Below are 18,158 nucleotides of genomic sequence, written 5' to 3' on the forward strand. Positions count from 1 at the left end.
TGTGGACAAATTGGAGAGAGTCCAGCAGAGGGCAACAAAAATTGTGAGGGGACCGGGGCACATGATTTATAAGGACAGGATGAGGGAACTGGGCTTATTAAGTCTGGAGGAGAGAAGACTGAGGGGGATTTAATAACAGTCTTCCACTACCTGAAGGGGGGGTTCAAAAAAGGATGGAGCTCAACTGTTTTCAGTGGGGGTAGATGACAGAACAAGCAGCAATGGTCTCAAGTTGCAGCAAAGAAAGTTTAGGTTAGATACTAGAGAGAATTTTCTCACTAGGACAGTAGTAAAACACTGGAACAGGTTACCCAGTGAGGTGGTGGAAGCTCCATCCTTAGAGGTTTTAAAGACCCAGCTGACAAAGCTTTAGCTGGGATGATCTAGTTGGGGATGGTCCTGCTTTGAGCAGGGGGCTGGACTAGATGACCTCCTTAGGTCCCTGCCAACCCTAATTTTCAATGATTTTATGAATCTGTTTACTTCTACTGTAGATAAAAGAAAGCCCAGCAGAGTCCATTACCTAATTAAGTGCTGTTACTTTACCAGAAAAAAGAAAGATTAAATATGCCACCTGCTTTTACTACTACTACTTTTAAATTGGTAGAATTATCTTTAAAACTTAACCTAGTCATACTGCATGAGTCAATGACATTTGTATCTGTATAACCATTCCTGCACAGTTTATGAAGTTATCTAATTAATTAGAAAATATATGTTAGGAATGGCCTGGTTTAAAATTTTCTAATAAAAAACCTACATGGCTCCATGTAGTGCACAATGCTGAGAACTGATATTTATCATTTGATTAGTGAAGGTTTTTAAAACATACTATAGACTAGTGATTAGCCCATTTCCTGTTAAAGAGCAAATAATCTGGTGTTCTTGCTATATTTCTATATTCACATAGAGACTACCCTGGTACATGCTATTCCACTAGTTAGTTTTCAAATGGGAAAAAAAAAATGTTGGCAATGTGCAGAACATAAAGCTAAAATATAACCCATTAGCTTATGAAATTTCTAAGAATATATTTCAATTTTTCAACAAGGGCCTACAATGAGAGGGGCAATGCTTGTTTTAGTGGATGTGATTAACGGTTTTAAGAAAGTAGCTGCACAAATGGAGTGAATAAAATTTACACTAACCCTGCTGATGGAGAACAACAATCCTGGCCTATCTGTGCAGACCCCAGTGAAGCAGAATCTGAGTTTCCAGTAAAACAAATGTTCCCAAACAAAGGTTATTAGACTGAGGGCCATGGCTGCTGCAAGCATGTAAAATACGCCTGCCATGTTGTCAATATCCAGCTGGCTGCTCATGACTTCATTCTTCTCATTGTGACAAATACCTGTCAGCCACAGTGTTTCCAATTCCTCCATCTCTCCTATAAAAAATCAGAAATCATACTGTTAGGATTTGAAAACCTTTATTCACAGTGCAATGAAATAATAAGAATCTGAAACAGAGGAAGTCCTTGTGCTTCTTTAAGGATTCAACGATGCAAAAGCACTTACAACTCAAACCAGGCAATTCAACTGTTGCGTGGTGTTCCTGTGCACTATATACAATTTTCAACATTTCTTTTCCCATCATTTGAAGTATTTAAGTAACAGATTAAGTTATTTAAGAACCTTTACATTTTTTTATCAAAGCAAGACGTTGACCAATCTATCATCGCACTCTCCTGTATGGATTGGGGAAGCAAATGGAACAAATGAGTGTGCTTCAGTCCCTGGAACTCTACCTGGTCATTACAAGACTGGAGTTTAGCTAGAATGGGGAGATTCCCCTCCCCCCAGGGACTCCTTTGCAGATACTGGGGATGAATTTAGAAGGTGGGTGGTTTTACTGCAACTGTATAGCACTCACACCATGAAACAAGCTGCTGAGTGAAGTTGTAGAATCTCCTTCCTTACAGATTTTCAAGAAGAGCATCTGCCTAGGCTGGTTTAGGAATAATGAATCTTGCATTTGTGTAGGAAATTGCATGAAATGACCCTAGATATCCCTTCCAGCTCTAGGATTATAAACTTTCTAATTCTAGGCACACCCTGGAGAAACCCACATTATGGGTAGACAATGACTACAGATCTCTGTAAACTGCACCAGAAGTACCTCCCACACCAGCTTCTTTAATGCATTTTGCCACTTACCCTCTGCTCCCACCTGATTAGTGGAGGTTTTAAATATGCTGTGGTTTTCACTTCCCTGGTGATCAGTACTGAACAGCCTGGCCAGTGCAGCCCCTCCACCAACAGGAGTGGGGGGCTGGCAAAATGAAAAACATTAAAGGAGTCACTGCCGGGGGGCGGTGGGGGCACTTCTAGTGCTATATACAGTAACCCCTAACAATGACAACTATCAACAATGGATACAAAATAAAACTTCAGTTTTGATTATCCTTTCCTCTTTATTGTGTAAAAGAAACTAAAAGAAATGTCTAAATAAGTTTACATTCTTTAAAAAGACTTTTTATATAGTACCTCCCTTTTGGAGGCAATTGCCTTGAAGTCATTTGGGTTGTGGACACTGGAGAGTATTTCCCCAGGCTGGTTTTATTTCTAAGTATTTAAAACTTCCATTGTCAGTAGCTCAAACTAGTGGAGTTTTAAAAGTAGATACTTGATTTTAAAATACCTGAAGGACAGTTATATACAGGGTGAAGAAGGTCTTTTTCCTGTGGCCATAGGGGATATGACTAGGCGATACGGACTCAACTTCCAGCAAAGGACATTTAGTTTGGAGATTAGGAGGAACTTTCTGACTATGAGGGTAGTCAAGCATTGTAACAAGTTACCTAGAGAAGTTACACAATGTCCACCCTGGACATTTTCAAGACAAGTAGATTGGACAGACACTTGGCTGGGATGGTTTTGTCTAGAGTAATCTTGCAATAAGTAAGAGGCTGAACTAGATGATCTTGTGAGGTCTCTTCCAGATTTACTTTCCTATGATCCTACAATCTATGGAGATCTCTCTGTTTACATTTTCTATCCTTTCAGAGGCCTTGTATCTATTACAGAATTGTACATAACAATTGGGCAAAAAGAATATTGGCAGAAACAAGGCTGAAATACAGAACTCCTGGCTTCTATTCCTGATTTTGCCACAAGGTTTCCATACAATATCAGGAGTCACTTTACTAAACCATAACCAGCAAAATGATTATATCAATTCCCATGCTTGGGTGTCCATGTGTTTATGTCATTTTTTCTTCACATTAATGACATAGGCAGGGGGTTGATAGCCCATGGCCCACAGAGTCTTTGGATCTAGCCCATGGAGCTGTGACTTTGGTGGCATTCAGCAGCAGAGGTCTCTGCCTGCACCACAGGCAGGTACCAAGGGCTTTGGTGGAGGGAGCAGCAGGGAAAAAGTGGGAGAGGCAGCAGGTCCTAGTGCCCACCCATCTACAACCTGAGCTAGACCATTCCAGTCCCAACTAGAAAATATTTCTGACTCCTGCACAAGGCCACTGGGAAACTGTGTTTGTTATCATTATGGTACAGTGACAGGGAGTGCACAATAATCTGACCTAACTGGAAAAAACATGTCACTTAATATATGAGATTCTGATTATTATCACCAAAACAAATAAGTGTTACATGTTCTACAAGAGTGCAAGAAGCCTTGAATGCACTGTATTAAAATATACTGTTCCTGGACAGAAAACAATTAATTACAAATACATAGCATTCAATTCTCCTGTCACTGTCTCATTATTATTATTATTATTATTATTATTCCCTTGCTTTAATGTCTTCTTTGAGACAATTTCCATTTTCTTTTTCCCCCTGATGTAATCATCAGTCAAGTCTCATGGTCTATGGATACAAAAAGCAAAATAAAAAAGATAAACTCAGTGTGAGTTCAGGGCCTCATTCTGGATCTCCCATCTCTTACTTTTCATCAGGGGATGGTCTGGAGGGTATGCTGATGGCATATCGACAGGGGATGAAGTTTTATATTAAAGCTGTTGACTAGCATATTTGACATGCCAGTGAGGCATGTGAAGAGAGGCTAAGCTTGCAGGACAAAGGACAATGACCACAAAGTATTGTCAGAAGCATGAAAACCTGAAAAAGTGTTCTTTGCCACATTGTTTCCTTTTAAACTTGCTCTTAATGCTCCTAAAGAGGAGAAACACTTTTATACCACCCCTACACCTTTTCTATAAGCTCAAAGAACTAATGAAATGACTTCTAAAATGCTTTTTATATTGTACACTGTGACTAGACTTCAAACATCTTTGGTGTTATTCTACACAAGCATGACATTCAAAGTGGATTTCAATTCTAACCCTGTTAGATTTCCTTCAATAAAAGGAAATTTTCTGAAGGATGTATGCATTGCCATAATTCTAACTGACTTTTTTCATGAAATGAGTTTTGCTTCTAGCATTGATGATACAGAGAAGTATCCTGTTATCTGGCTTTATCTGCTTCAGTATTTAGGACACAATCCATGAATCCCGTGAATATTTCCTACTTTTCCCTTTCCTTTCCAAAGAACCCTATACTTACAGAAGGCAACAGCTTTCTAGTTTTATGAAAATCCCTAGAAGAAACTTGAAGCTTTGCTTCAAGTTTTTTGTGACCGACAAAGAAGCAGCATTTGTATCCTTTGTGCATGTCAAATGGAATGACCACTGAATTAACCTGTAACACGGGTCAATGAGATATTTCTCACACCTCCCTTCATAGTCCTCCCTAAAATCCACCAAAGCTGCATAAAGGCTCAAGAAGAAGAAATATGCGAGTCCACAACAGAGCAGTATTTCTGACATGCTCATTACTAGCAAAGAGCTGACAATCAATCTGCACTGCTTCCCCCAGGAAAAAAAATCAGCATCTCCCAGGATTGTCAAACACTAGCTTGATTTGGCTGTTGTGTCCTTTTACAATTTACACCAAAATTCATGGAGTGATTTAACTCACTTTGCTTCCTATCCATTTCTTTTTCTTTGTCATTTAGATTTAGTAATGACAAGCCAGTAACCTTTCCAAGAATGACAACACAGAAGCAAACCATGATTGTTCAGACTGAGATACACAACAGTGCCTCAGCAACATAAGAGGAACATAGTAGTCTGGAGTCATAAAAATGCTGCTGTTGTAATAAACCTTCCCTTATATATATGATGATGATGAGTAAAATCATTTGAGTGATTACCTAATACTTAAACTTCACAGTGATTTACCTCATCTTACAGTTCTTTGAAGTACACATTTTGAGATTGTGCTGATCATTACATTGACATATTATGAAAGAATTCAGACCAGAAATATGTAGATTAGACTGGTACTACTCATACTTGATATCATATATATTATTTTCATATTTGGATGCACAAGAGTTGTCTGGTTTGGTCAAATATAATTTTATGTATTTACAATATGTAATTTAAATTATGGTCACGTTATGGCAACTAAAGCTATTACAAGGGTGAACCTATACAATTGATATCAATTGGCCACTATATTATGGCTGCGCCTCTTGTCTATACAAGGTATTAGAAAGATGATGCATTAGTTCAGGTTTTACTAGGTATGGTCATTTGTGATTTGTGTTAACATATCTGTGGCTTAGCCCATCCAGTACACTTATGTGGCTTAACCTGTGTTCCGGATATGAAATACTCCAAGTTTGGGGAAGTTTGGAACTGCAGATTTGGGCTGGCCCAGAATAAAGAAGGGATCTATTTCCCAACTAGGTCAGAGTTTGAATTCAAACACCAAAGTTTGGGTGGGGGTAATCTACATTTTATTTAGGACAGTCTCTTGGGGAAAAAAAACAAACAAACCAAAAACAAAACCTTTATGACATGAGTGCCAAAGATACAGATTAGCAGGGCTTGGTGAGTTTGATACCCCTGCTTTATGAGGTAATCTGTCTCTCTAATGTTCTTCAGGTGGTCTCTTCCTTTAAAAAAAAATGCAGCTAGAAGAGATGACACCAAGAACAAGAAGAATCTTAGCATATACACAGAGCTAAAAGTACAGAGGGTTAGTAATCTGTATAATTAAGCCTATGGGCTCTGAATAGTCTGCACACACAGGCTATTGGGTAAGAGGTGGCAGATTGCCATCTGGAAGATCCTGAAAACTTACAGAAGACAGGTGTCTTTTAAACCAGGAAGACAGTTAGAGTTTGCACTACAGGTACTGAATGGTTCCTAGTTATTTATAATTATTCAGCCTTCTTTAAAGAAAAAATTACAAGTTGCCACTAGCAGCTACAGCCACACTGTTATTGATTTATTCATTCATACACATGGGAATAGGAGCAAAGGTTTATGGCCTAGTGTCATAGCAAAGGATGTGATGAAAAGATAGGCCTAGAAAATAGAAACCAAACTTATTTAAAACAGACTTACATCAAGCTTTTTTAACTTTGACAAATTCATGGCACATCAACATCATCTACCTAAAACATAAGAGTGGATACACAGTAATTACAATCAGGCTTGTGTTAACTTCTTCATTTCTGTACTTCCAGAAAACCACCTAACTCCCGTTCGTTAACCTTCTCTGGCTGGGTCAGAGGTGGGCAGACAGGCAGACCAAAGCCCCATGTCTATGGGCTGGATCCAAAGGGATAGGCAATGTGCGAGGGGGGTGGTAGAGAGGGGCATGTGTCCCCAGGATTTCTATGCTAACAGTGGGACAGGGGGTGCTGGATCCAGCACCCGGCTACAGCAGGGGTGGGAGCAGAGGTGGTGCAGAGTTGTGCCCCACTCCCTCCCAGCAACACTTACTTGCTGTCTATCCTTTTTACCATTAATTTCTTGCCCCTATGTTTTTTCCTTGCAACTTTTTTCAATTTAGCTCTCTATACTCAGGCTGGATAGCATCACACAAAAATGGAGATGCCTATATTTATAAAAGATATATTTATATAATATGCATAATTCCCATATTACCCACAAAAATCCAATCAAAACTGGCTTTTTTTCAATGTGGAGGGAGTAACAGCTCTTTAGCACATGTATGATCCTTAATTAAGGATTCCCATCTTTAATTAAGCAGTTTTTTATTAACAGCCAAAGCTGCTCCCTGTTTAAAAACAGGGCAGAAATTAAGTCCAAGCTTTTATAATTATATCTGGGCACAGGCCAAAAAGAAAACTATTTAAACCTTCACTGCTAATCAACTTAAATTCCAAAATGTCCATAGTATTTGCAGACAGGCAAGGACTTTAGGTTATATCTTTTATTGGACCAACTGCATAACTTGGATAGAGTTAGACAAGCTTTCAAATGCAAGACATGAAAAAGAATATCTTGCATTCAAAAGCCTGTCCAACTACCTCAATTATGTAGTTGCTCCAATAAAAGATATCACCCTCTTGAATAATTCCTGGACCATCATGGCTACAGCATCACTCTAATGTTACCATAATATTTTGTCAAGAGAAACGGAAAATTGGCTTGATTTATTGAAGTCTGAGTGCTCCCTGGGGTGTCTTTTCCTTTACTAGGTGAGAAATTCAAGGGCAGCGGGAGGGGAACTAGCAAAGGAAAGAGCAGGGACCTTGATGGTTTGGCTCTGTCTTCTCTCATTACCCCTAACTCCTGTTATCTACAGGGAGCCCTGCTTCTATTTTCCCATCTTCCACAGCTACTGAATTGTCCTCTCTCTTTAGAAACAAGGCTTCCCTCCCACCATTTTCTCTACCTGTAGTGCTCTTTCTCAGATGGCAGAGATTTGGATGAAGTATGTTTTTGTTAGGGGAAGGAGCTCCTAATAATTTATACCCACCCTTCCTTCCTTCTGTTTATATCTTACACAAACCCAATATTGGGCTAATGCTTGTTCTAGGACCCTCAAATACAGAAATACTTTACAGGTCCGGATTCAACAGAATTTTTCAGCCCATTTACAATCCAAACTGGTACAGCAAGCTAAAAAGGTGCCCGTGATGCTCAGGTCAGGTCCCAGAGGACTGGAAAAGGACCAATGTGGTCCCCATTTTCAAGAATGGGAGGAAAAAGAGGATCCAAGTAATTATAAGCTAGTCAGTCTCATCTCCATCCTTGGACAGGTCTTTGAAAAGATTCTGAAGTATCATATTTATGGGAGTCCAGCAGGAAAAATAATGCAGCAGGGAAAACAGCATGGATTTGTAGCAGGTAGATCACACCTGTCCAATCTGGTTTTGTTTTATATGACAGGGTCACAAAATGCTTAGACACAAGCGTAGAGGTGGATGTCATTTTCTTGGACTTTAGCAAGGCCTTTGATACAGTATCTCATCCTAATCTCATAAATAAATTAAGAGGCTGTGACATAGATGTTTACACGGTCTGGTGGGTGGCAAATTGGCTAAGCAGTCACACCCAGAGAGTGGTAGTGGATGGGTCAGTATCGACCTGGAAGGATGTGGGTAGTGGGGTCCCACAGGGTTTGGTCCTTGGACCTGTACTCTTCAATATCTTCATCAGTGACTTGGATGTGGGTGTGAAGTGTAGTCTGTCCAAGTTTGTGGATAAAACTAAATTGTGGGATGAAGTGCACGCTCCGGAGGGTAGGGAACAATTGCAGGCAGACCTGGACAGGTTGGAAAAGTGGGCAGAACACAACAGGATGCCGTACAACAAGGACAAGTGCAGAGTGCTGCACCTAGGATGCAAAAATATCCAGCACCTCTACTGGCTGGGAAGTGACCCTCTCAGCAGCACAGAAGCGGAAAGGGATCTCAGAGTCATAGTGGACTCCAAGGTGAACATGAGTTGTCAGTGTGACGAAATCATCAGCAAAGCTAATCGCACCTTATCCAATAGATCCCAAGGAGGTGATACTTCCCCTCTGTACGGCATTGGTCAGACCGCAGCTGGAGTACTGCATGCAGTTTTGGGTGCCATACTACAAGAAGAATGTTGATAGACTTGAGACAGTCCAGAGGAGAGCCACTCGTATGGTTAGGGGCTTACAGGACAAGCCCTATGAGGAAAGACTGAGGGACCTGGACCTCTTCAGCCTCTGCAAGAGAAGGCTGAGAGATGATTTTGTGACCACCTACAAATTCATTAGGGGGACGCAGCAAGGGATCAGAGATGCTCTGTTCACCAGTGTATTTTTATTTTAGTAGACAAGGTTCTTTGGGTAAATGTGATAACATTTTATTAGCCCAGCTAAGTAGCTGGAAAAATTGTTCTTTGCAAGATTTTTGGCACAAGCACCCTTCTTTGTATTTTAGTAACATTCAAAGACTTTAAACAGGTTCAACCCTCCACAGCAAAATTCACCTGTGTACAAACAACTGCTATACAAAGATACTGTTCTTGCTTTGGAACCTGTGCAGTCTAACTTAAATCAAGAATCTGAAAGCAGACCAGTGCAGGGCAGTCATATGCTTTTATTTTACCCACATTTCATTTAATTTTATGTAAATGTCAGTTATCTTTCATAAAGGCTATTAAGCTTCCATTAGTTAAACCAGAACTGTACTTGACTAACAGTTGTCCCACATTAAATCTTAATATTAAACCTGAATTCTCATTTTGATTCAAAAACTGAAACTGATTTCATTTTGAAGTTCCACAAAGTATTGCTCAGCACAACAAAGCCATTTTGGAAGTGCACTACATGCTTCACTTACTGAGGTTTTTCTGGAACTGGTGCATTCTGAATCACCTAAATACCTCTTAAGTTTGAAATCCAATGCCTAAGTACACTTACCTGATCAGTAATGGAGTTGCTTAAGAACTTGGGCCAATGATCCCTGTAATGGCCCTTTTAATCTTCAAAAAACCTTTTATTTCAATAGCTTTCACTGGGAGCATTAGATTTGGATGAAAAGTAAAACAGACGTCTGAATTCCTGCCTCCTCCCAGATTTCTCTGACGTATGGATCCAAGCAATACCCCTATGATTTTGAGTAAACTTCAAGCACAGACTCATCAATACTTGCCTCCTGCGGCCTGTTTGGATGCAGTCTGGAATGACTGACAGCTAATGAGAACAAATTGTGTGAAATTTCAACCCATTTAGAACTAAAATCTCTTAGAAACAAAACTTGAAATTCTAGCCTAAACCATAGACTCCCAAGAATCTCAGTGCCTGTAGCCCCACTGTGGCAGTCAGAGCTGACCTGAGCAGGGTGTGGGGCCCAAGGCAAATCAGCCCATGTGGGGCCCCACCCCACCTCAATCCCATGCGCCCCAGGCCCAAACAAGCTGCCACTGCCTTTGGCAGTAGAGGTGTCAGCAGCGGGAGTGGTAGGCAGGGTGGTAGCAAGTGGCTGGATGCGAAGCTGGCAGTGGTGGCACGGAGTCACCGTGGCTGCTCCGCCCAGCTCCACAGGGCCCCCCAAAGCACGAGGTTTGGGGCAGTTGCCCTGATTCGCCACCCCTTAGGGATGCCCCTGGTGGCAGTGCACCTTTGAGTGCCTGCCACTTTAAGGACAGAAGCAGGTGGATACCAGATGCCTGATGAGGGCAGCCGTTTTGGAACACTAGGCATATAAAGGCTGCAGTTTGCTGCTGCCATCCCAGGCAAAAACATTGCCTGGCTGAGCGGCATGGGACATCTAGAGGTAAGAGCAGGAGGCTCTTGGTCCTGGGCATGACCTAAAAGTGCACCCTGCTGGGGAAGGGTGGCCTGGTGGGGCTCCTAGTAGCATGGGAGTCCCCTGGATATTCCAGGCTACTTACCTGGGTAATTCGGAGAACTAGAGGATGAGTGGGGGCCAGGTATGCCCACATGTAGGTGCCTGAGCCCAGCAGGGGTACAGATCCCAGAGACCACAGCGGGGTAGTGTATAGAGCATTGGGAGGCCCCACACAGAGTAGGCCTGAAGTCAGAGAAGGCCTGAAAGGCTGTGCGTGTGAGGGGGCTGAGTAGGTTGAAGTAGGAGTAGGCCTGAAGGACAGTCCCAGGGGTGCACTGAGTAGGGCTGAATGGGAGTAAGCCTGAAGGCCAGTGCAAAGGCCAGCCCCAGGAGAAGCTGGTTGCAAGCATGAGACAGAGACCCCATGGTGGGGCATATTGTAGAGTTGCCTAGTGAGGGACTTGGGGAAGAATTAGCCCAGGGTTTGGCACAAGGCCAGACCACATAGAGTAGGGGAACTCGTGGGAACCAAAGGACCGCATGGTGAGGCCAGTATGTGAGTAGCAAAGCCTGATGGCCCAAGAGGGACAACTCAAGGAGGAGCAAGGGCAGTGGAGTGTTGCTCAGTAATGGGTGGTATGCCAGACGCCACTGTGAGAGGGAAGGCGGTGTGAATGAGTGGGTGTGTGGAGCCAGGCTCTGAACTAGGTTTGCTCTGGTCTCAAACCACAGAATAATATTAATCTGGATGCCGTATGCAAGGCATGGGCTGCAGTGTAGGAGAGGTTTGGAGCTGCAGATAGTGCCCCCTGGTATCGGGGTGGGAAATGGGCAGCTTCCCATGTTATACTATCACTTTATGGAAACAACAAAGTACTGGAAGGCAATACTGGGCAGATTGCCCCATAGAGACAGGTGGGCAGGCCAGCATTTGACCAGGCCCCAAGCATGCCTGTTTTCACATCCACCTTACTGGCTTTTTCTTCGTTCTTATATATGCAGTAACATAATGGAACTAGAGTGATGGATAATATGTGTATGTATTAGGGGAATGCAAAACAATCCGTATTCGATTCAGATTCAGATTTGGCCGCAATCAGGGACAGTGATTCGATTAGTTGATTCAGATCACTGTTCCCGATTCGATTTGGCCGAATCCAAATCTGAAGATTCAATGCTGATTCAGAGAATCATAGACACAGCATTAAATGTTTTTTCTACATACCTCAAGGTACCAGGCACACTGTACTTCTGGTCCATTTCTGGGTCCTCCACTTAGTGTGCTGCCCCCCTCCCCCCCCATGCTCCCCCGGCTTGGTGATCAACCATGGGGAGATCCCGGGTGCCCCCCAGACCCAGGAGGCACCAGTCGCTAAGCTGGGTGGGCACAAGGGGCCCCCCCATGTAGTCCCCAAGGGACCCAGTAGTGGACCAAAAGTGCTGCTGGTCCACTTCTGGGTTTGCTGCCATGGGAGCCCCCCATGCTCCTGTGGGATGCTCCATACACCCCAGCATCTCAGTATTCACAAGCCACCTGGTTCTTTGAGGTATGTAGAAAAAACATTTAAAGCTGTGTCTATATCCAAATTACTCAATCTTTCTAAATCCCTCTGAATCGATTCAGAGGGTTTTGATACAATTCAGAGAGATTAAAGTTCTGATGATTCAATTCGGATTTGGAGATTCAGCCACCAAAGGCCAAATCACTGCCAAATTGCATCAGGGACCAAAGCTTTGCACAGCCCTAGTATGTATACATATACGTATACAAACTACAACTACTTTTACCTATTTCATACACACACACATACCTCTTATCCTTTAATTTCTAACATACAATTTCTCATGTGACACCGTGCATGTGCGTGTGTATACTATTAAATCCTTCACTGCTAATCATTTCTACACTGGAAGAAAGACTAATAAGAACACATTTTCTTATTTTATCAATAAAATGCCCAATAGAGAAGAGGAGGCAGAACTTTTAAATTTAATTCTACCTTTGGGGCTGAAATTTTCCCAACCTGATTTCTGCACAATTTAATTTGGATTTGTTTCGAACTTTTTCAACCCACGTTGGGTACAAGTTGTTCAATTGCTTTGGGCCCAGAATGAAAAAATAAATCTCTTCTATAATTTAACATATACAATTTCTTTTAATGACTAGTGATAAAATGTCTGAAAGGGGGTACAGGCTTGAAAACCAGCAGGGAAATAGACCTAGGTGATAAATTATTTTGGAAGTAGCCTTTGCATATGCACAATGAAAATGGATTCGCTTTTCCAGCACCTTTTGGAAATGGTTGAGAGAATGCTGGTTACAGTATGACTGTGTCTTGAACAATATTTATAGGTACACTGTTAAACGAGCACTAAAGGCTATAGAGGCCTGTCTCATTCCTCCTAAAAAGCCTTCAGCATACATAAGCATGAAAAATCTCTATGGAACAATCTCTGTATCAGGAAATGGCTGAGTTACCGGCTATCTGATTAAAATGTAATAAAACATTCAAACATTTTAAGTTGAATTCTCATCTGGAAAGGATTCAAATAGAGTGGAGAGATTAATGCAAGACCAACCTCCTCCTACTTTTTTTGTAAGGCCAAGTACAGACATTGCATTCTTACCGGTATAAGTAATTGGAAAATGTTCTATATCCATGACATAACAGAAGGCTGGCACACATAGATTGGTTTAAAAATGGTGAAACCTGATCTAAGATTTGCATCCCCGCCCTCCAGGTGAATGTGTGTTCAATTCACTACTGATCTAAACTATGCTGCCTATAGAAAGCTGCATAACTTGGATTGATTCAGCCTCAGGATTTTTGAATATCTGTACTTAGCCTGAATGATCAGCAGCATGTTGATCCAATTCAATTCCAGTCCAACAATAATATCCTTGAAGTTTCCTCAAATACTTCAGTTAGCCTCAATTTTTACCATTTTGCTAAATAGAGGAATCACATGGGACTGCCTTAGAACATGCAATTGAATTGAATACTGTGTCCAGGGAGACTCCAGTTGAAAAATAAGAGAAACTGCTATTTGAGGTGTTGATGGTGCTGAGAAGGTTGCCTATTTGGTCCTAGAGAACTCAGGAATTGGGATGACTGTTGAAGATGCTGACAAATGAGACTATGCACGTCCTATCTGAGAGTGGAATCTAATAACAAATCTGTATTATGAGCCCAAATTCATCTTGTTTTTGAGGTGCATTGTCTGGTCATCACAAGTACTACAGGAAAAAAATTAAAATGGTGAGAAAAAAGTGAAAGCATAGGTAGAGAGTTAAATCACAAGTACGATCCTCAGAACTATTACTATTAGCGGTACTAGAAGCAGAGACACTGTTTCCAGTAAGCATGTTCACATAACAAGGTGCTCCACACAGCCTCTGAGGAACCACACCACATCTTATAGAAACATAGAGCTGGAAAGGACCTCACAGTGGGTGTGTCTATACATTCATTAATGTGCTTTACGTAATGTGCATTACATCTAATACCTCTATTGTGAAGTACTAGAAAAAGGTGCATTAGTTTATTTTAATGTGCATTAGCTAAAGAGCACATTTTTTGTGATGCTTTAATGCACATTAAAATAAGCTAATGCACATTAAAGCGCAGATGTAGACATGCCCAGTATGATTTAGCAGACTCAAATTTAGTCTGTGGTCTACTACTGCTGCCTTACAAATCATTATTGAGTTTTATATTTGCAGATTTGATTTGTTTTTCCTAAGTGTACTACTTGGCACTTGTTTTTACTGAATTTCATCTCATTTCAACCATTCCTCCAATTAGTCAAAAATCACAAACTGTGAATCCTGTCATCTTTACCACTTAAAACCTGTTCCAGCTTGGTGTCATCCATAGACTTATATACTCTCTATCCCTCTTCCTAATCATTAATGAAAATATTAAGTAGAATCTGTCTCAGGACAGACATCTACAGAATTCCAATTAAAATACCTTCCCAGTTTGACTGTGAGACCCCGATAATTATGTTTGAGTATAGTTTTGCAACCATTATCTTAACCAACTCCTAGACATTTAATCTATACCACAGGTCATCAACCCATGGCCCATGGGCTAGATTTGGCCTTCAGAGCTACTGGATCTCCCCTGCAGAGTTGAGGTTTGAGCAGCACTCAACAGCACATGGCCTTGGCAGTGTTTGGCAGCAGGGGTACTGTGCACCTGTCTGGGCTGCTAGCACTCATACCAAATGTGTGGATGTCCAGTTCTGCAATGAGTGCTATCACCAGAACCTTGAAATCTACACTGATTCAATGGTTACTGGGCTTGCCAATATTGCTCCTCCAGACATTCACCATGACTAAGCTACATACAGAGAAGCCACCTACATCAATGACAACCCAGACCTCCCAGCTCACTGTTTGGTCTCCTGGAAACATTTGTGAACACGTGTACAAGCCCTTATAGGACACAACAGTGCAGCAGCTTGGAGAAAAGTGTGGAATGAAACCACCATTCGGCATAAACATCCAAATTGCTGACCCAACAATAAAGCCTCCTGGTTTTGACCTTCCACAAAAAAAAATGGAAGCTTCTAAACTGGATGCAAACTGGGTCTGGCCACTAAAGTCACTTGATGCACAAATGATATATTGGGAGTTCTGCAAAATGTGACTGTGGCAATCCTGATCAAACTATGGACCACATAACAGCACTCTGCCCACTATACAAATTTGATGGTGACATTGCAGAGATATATTTCCTTTCCACAAGAGCATTAGACCGATTAACTAACCTTAAACTGGACTTAATTGTTGCTCCAAGTAAGCCACATGGAAGAAGGAGGCAGGCAGCAAGAGGGTCTCCTACATCATGTTGCCATGCACTCTACTATAGCACTGCTGCACGAAAGGGAACTTTCCAGTACTGCATCACAGACTGGCAGCATGGAGAAGCAGCGGCCATGAGAAGCAGAGGTGGCAGTGGCGGCAGTCAGGTCCTAGCACTGACCTGCCTCAGACCTGAGCTGGGCCATTCAGGTCCATCACCAGGAAACATTGCCCACCACTAATCTATACCATATTTTCCTGGGTTGTCTGTGAGAATAACAGTCCAGAAAGTGTTAAGAACCTTTCTAAATATAAAACATATTAAATATACTTCTTCGCACTGAGCAGTTATCCTATCAAAAAGAAAAGTTGAATGGTCTTGACACGATTTGCTCATGAAAAATTCATGTTGACTGTTTTTAAAAAACATTTTATGTACTACATCATCAGTTCCCAAATTAGAGGTTGTAGCATTTTTAGTGGGTTTGCAGGCTGTTACCAGAGATGGGCTTGAAATGGAAGCAGGGTCACAAGCAGGCCCAAGCTCACAGGAAATTAGGTCACCAGCTTGGAAGGGGAGTGTAGCCCAAACAAGATTGGTAACTATGATTCTAAGTGCTGAGGAAATGATTGTTTAATAATTTGTTCTAAGAACTTTTCATGTAGGTTGACAGGTGTATAGTCTCTGAGCCTTTCTGCTTACCCACTTTTTAAGGTACAGGCAGTCCCTCAGCTTAAAACGTTTCAAGTTACAACGTTTATAAATTGATACCCTGCTTCAACTTTCTGATGTCAGTTTTGACTTTACAGTGTTTGATCTAATGCAACACCATGCCAGCAAACCAGTTTCTTGTGTCGCCCTTCTCCCTGGAGAACATCTGTCCAAACTTCTTGGACACTTTCTTTAAGAAATCAGACAAGACTTCAGAAAAACCTGCAGCCAAGTCTCCTAAGAAGACTCCAGCCAAGAACCCTTCAAAAAGTTCAGCAAAGTCACCTCAAAGAAGTCCTTCCAAATCAATGATTCCTATTTACAATAATACAATTGATTAGGTGCATAATTCTGGGTTATTTTGGGTGAAAATAAGGTATCAGCCCTTGGTTCAGGAACCAATCTCCCATTTATAATGTTGTTCCTATGGGAAAATCAGTTCCAAGTTGTGACATTTTGACTTAAGATGCGGTTTTCAGGAACCAACTCTGTCCTAAGTCTGAGGACCACCTGTACTATATTTGCCCTGCTTCAGTCCTTTGCACCAATCCTCCACACATTTTAAAAGATAAACACCAAGGGAACTAATCAAAACAATCTTTGAACCATATATACTTGAGAGCAAATTACGTCAGGCAGTTACTTTGGTTTTAATCTATTTTATTACCCTCAAATGTAAAGAAAAATAAATTCTTGTTTTAGTTTACTTTTTGATCCAAAGGAAACATTTTAACGTTTGATCTGCTTTTCACAAAAGATAGCTTTTTATCCTGCAAGGTGTTATGACCTTTCATCCCCACCATTATGTAAGATAAGACACAACTGTGTGATCTTAACAGAACTTAATAGGAACAAAATTCCAAAAATAAACCAACCAAAAGAACCCCAGCCTGATAGCCTCAAAAAAGTGAATATAGAGGATTCTACAGTCTTGATCTATGAGGGCTGAGGCAGGCACTGTGACATTTCCAAAGCAGATTACTACTTTCTAGAGTGTGAATGAGAGGAGTTTGTATTATGAGAACTATTAAATAAAAAGGTACCTATGACTGACTTGCATGAATGGATAGTGCTGTGTACATCTGTATGTTTGGAGGTTGTGACTCTGCAGCAGACCCATCAGAAAAATCTGACTTCAGTGAAGAACCATTTCCCTGTCTTATACCAAAAATCCTGCTTTGCATGATGGAGAGTTACTTGGGAATTACACTGTGAAAGTCATTTTTTTTCCATGCTGTATTGCATGCTTTCTTGAAACTTCCCATCCAAGGACATCTAGTCTGCACAGTTTGCAGGAGTTTGGACAGAGCTACTAACTCCCTGGAACAAAGGAGGCAGCAAGTTTCAGCAACTGCAGAGATCCAAACTACAGCCGGCTATAAACCATTACAACAAAAAACTGTCCTGGTATACATGATTCTCATTCTGCATGCTACCTTCTCTGCAGTAGCACTGACTCTTGACCTTATGAATGTATCAACCAGAACAATCTTCTTGTAACTTAACCCCCCCAAACATAGATCTTGTTTGGTCACGAATCTGCAGTGGGATGGGGAGGGAAAGTGCAGAGTGAACAGCAGAGCAAGGCAAAGCACAGAGGGGTTTCATTCTCTAATTTGCATGCAGGTTCCAAACTAGATTCATAGTTTCATAGATTTTAGGGGCTGGAAGGGATCTTACAGAGCACTGGATCCAGCCCCCCTGCACTGAACTAATACAACTTCATACCATTTTTCATGTTTCTTGGCAATCTGCATCCTTCGTGGCAAACACACACACACGCACACACACAGATAGGCCTGCTACACTGATTGTATTCACTGACCTCAAATTCAATTCTTTCCTGAATCATTAAAACTAATGGGACTTTACAGGGTGTCAATTAGGACAGAATTCAGCCTCCATATTTTAGAGTTCAGTTTTTTGCCAATAAATTTGAATGCTCTTGATTCACATCCTCTTCTGGGTCATCTAGGGCATTGCTTCATCTTCCTGAAGGAGGAGGTCCAAATGGGAAAAACTGTCACGTTATGGAGATGGAAGGGTTGACAGAAGGAACTGGCTACTAGGGGTGTATGAAGT

The 18,158-nt window shown here is 41.4% G+C and overlaps 1 protein-coding gene across 1 annotated transcript in view; it reads right to left on the reverse strand.

The window, feature by feature from the left end:
- GRIN2A (glutamate ionotropic receptor NMDA type subunit 2A) overlaps positions 1-18,158 on the reverse strand; it is a 144,026-nt gene that overhangs the window by 17,481 nt on the left and 108,387 nt on the right. Inside the window, exon 10 of the mRNA XM_059716885.1 lies at positions 1,149-1,387. Within this exon, the coding sequence (XP_059572868.1) occupies positions 1,149-1,387 (239 nt within the window). The remainder of the gene's footprint in view (positions 1-1,148; positions 1,388-18,158) is intronic.

The sequence above is a fragment of the Alligator mississippiensis genome, chromosome 13 (assembly GCF_030867095.1).
Source record: "Alligator mississippiensis isolate rAllMis1 chromosome 13, rAllMis1, whole genome shotgun sequence".
Lineage (NCBI taxonomy): Eukaryota > Metazoa > Chordata > Crocodylia > Alligatoridae > Alligator > Alligator mississippiensis.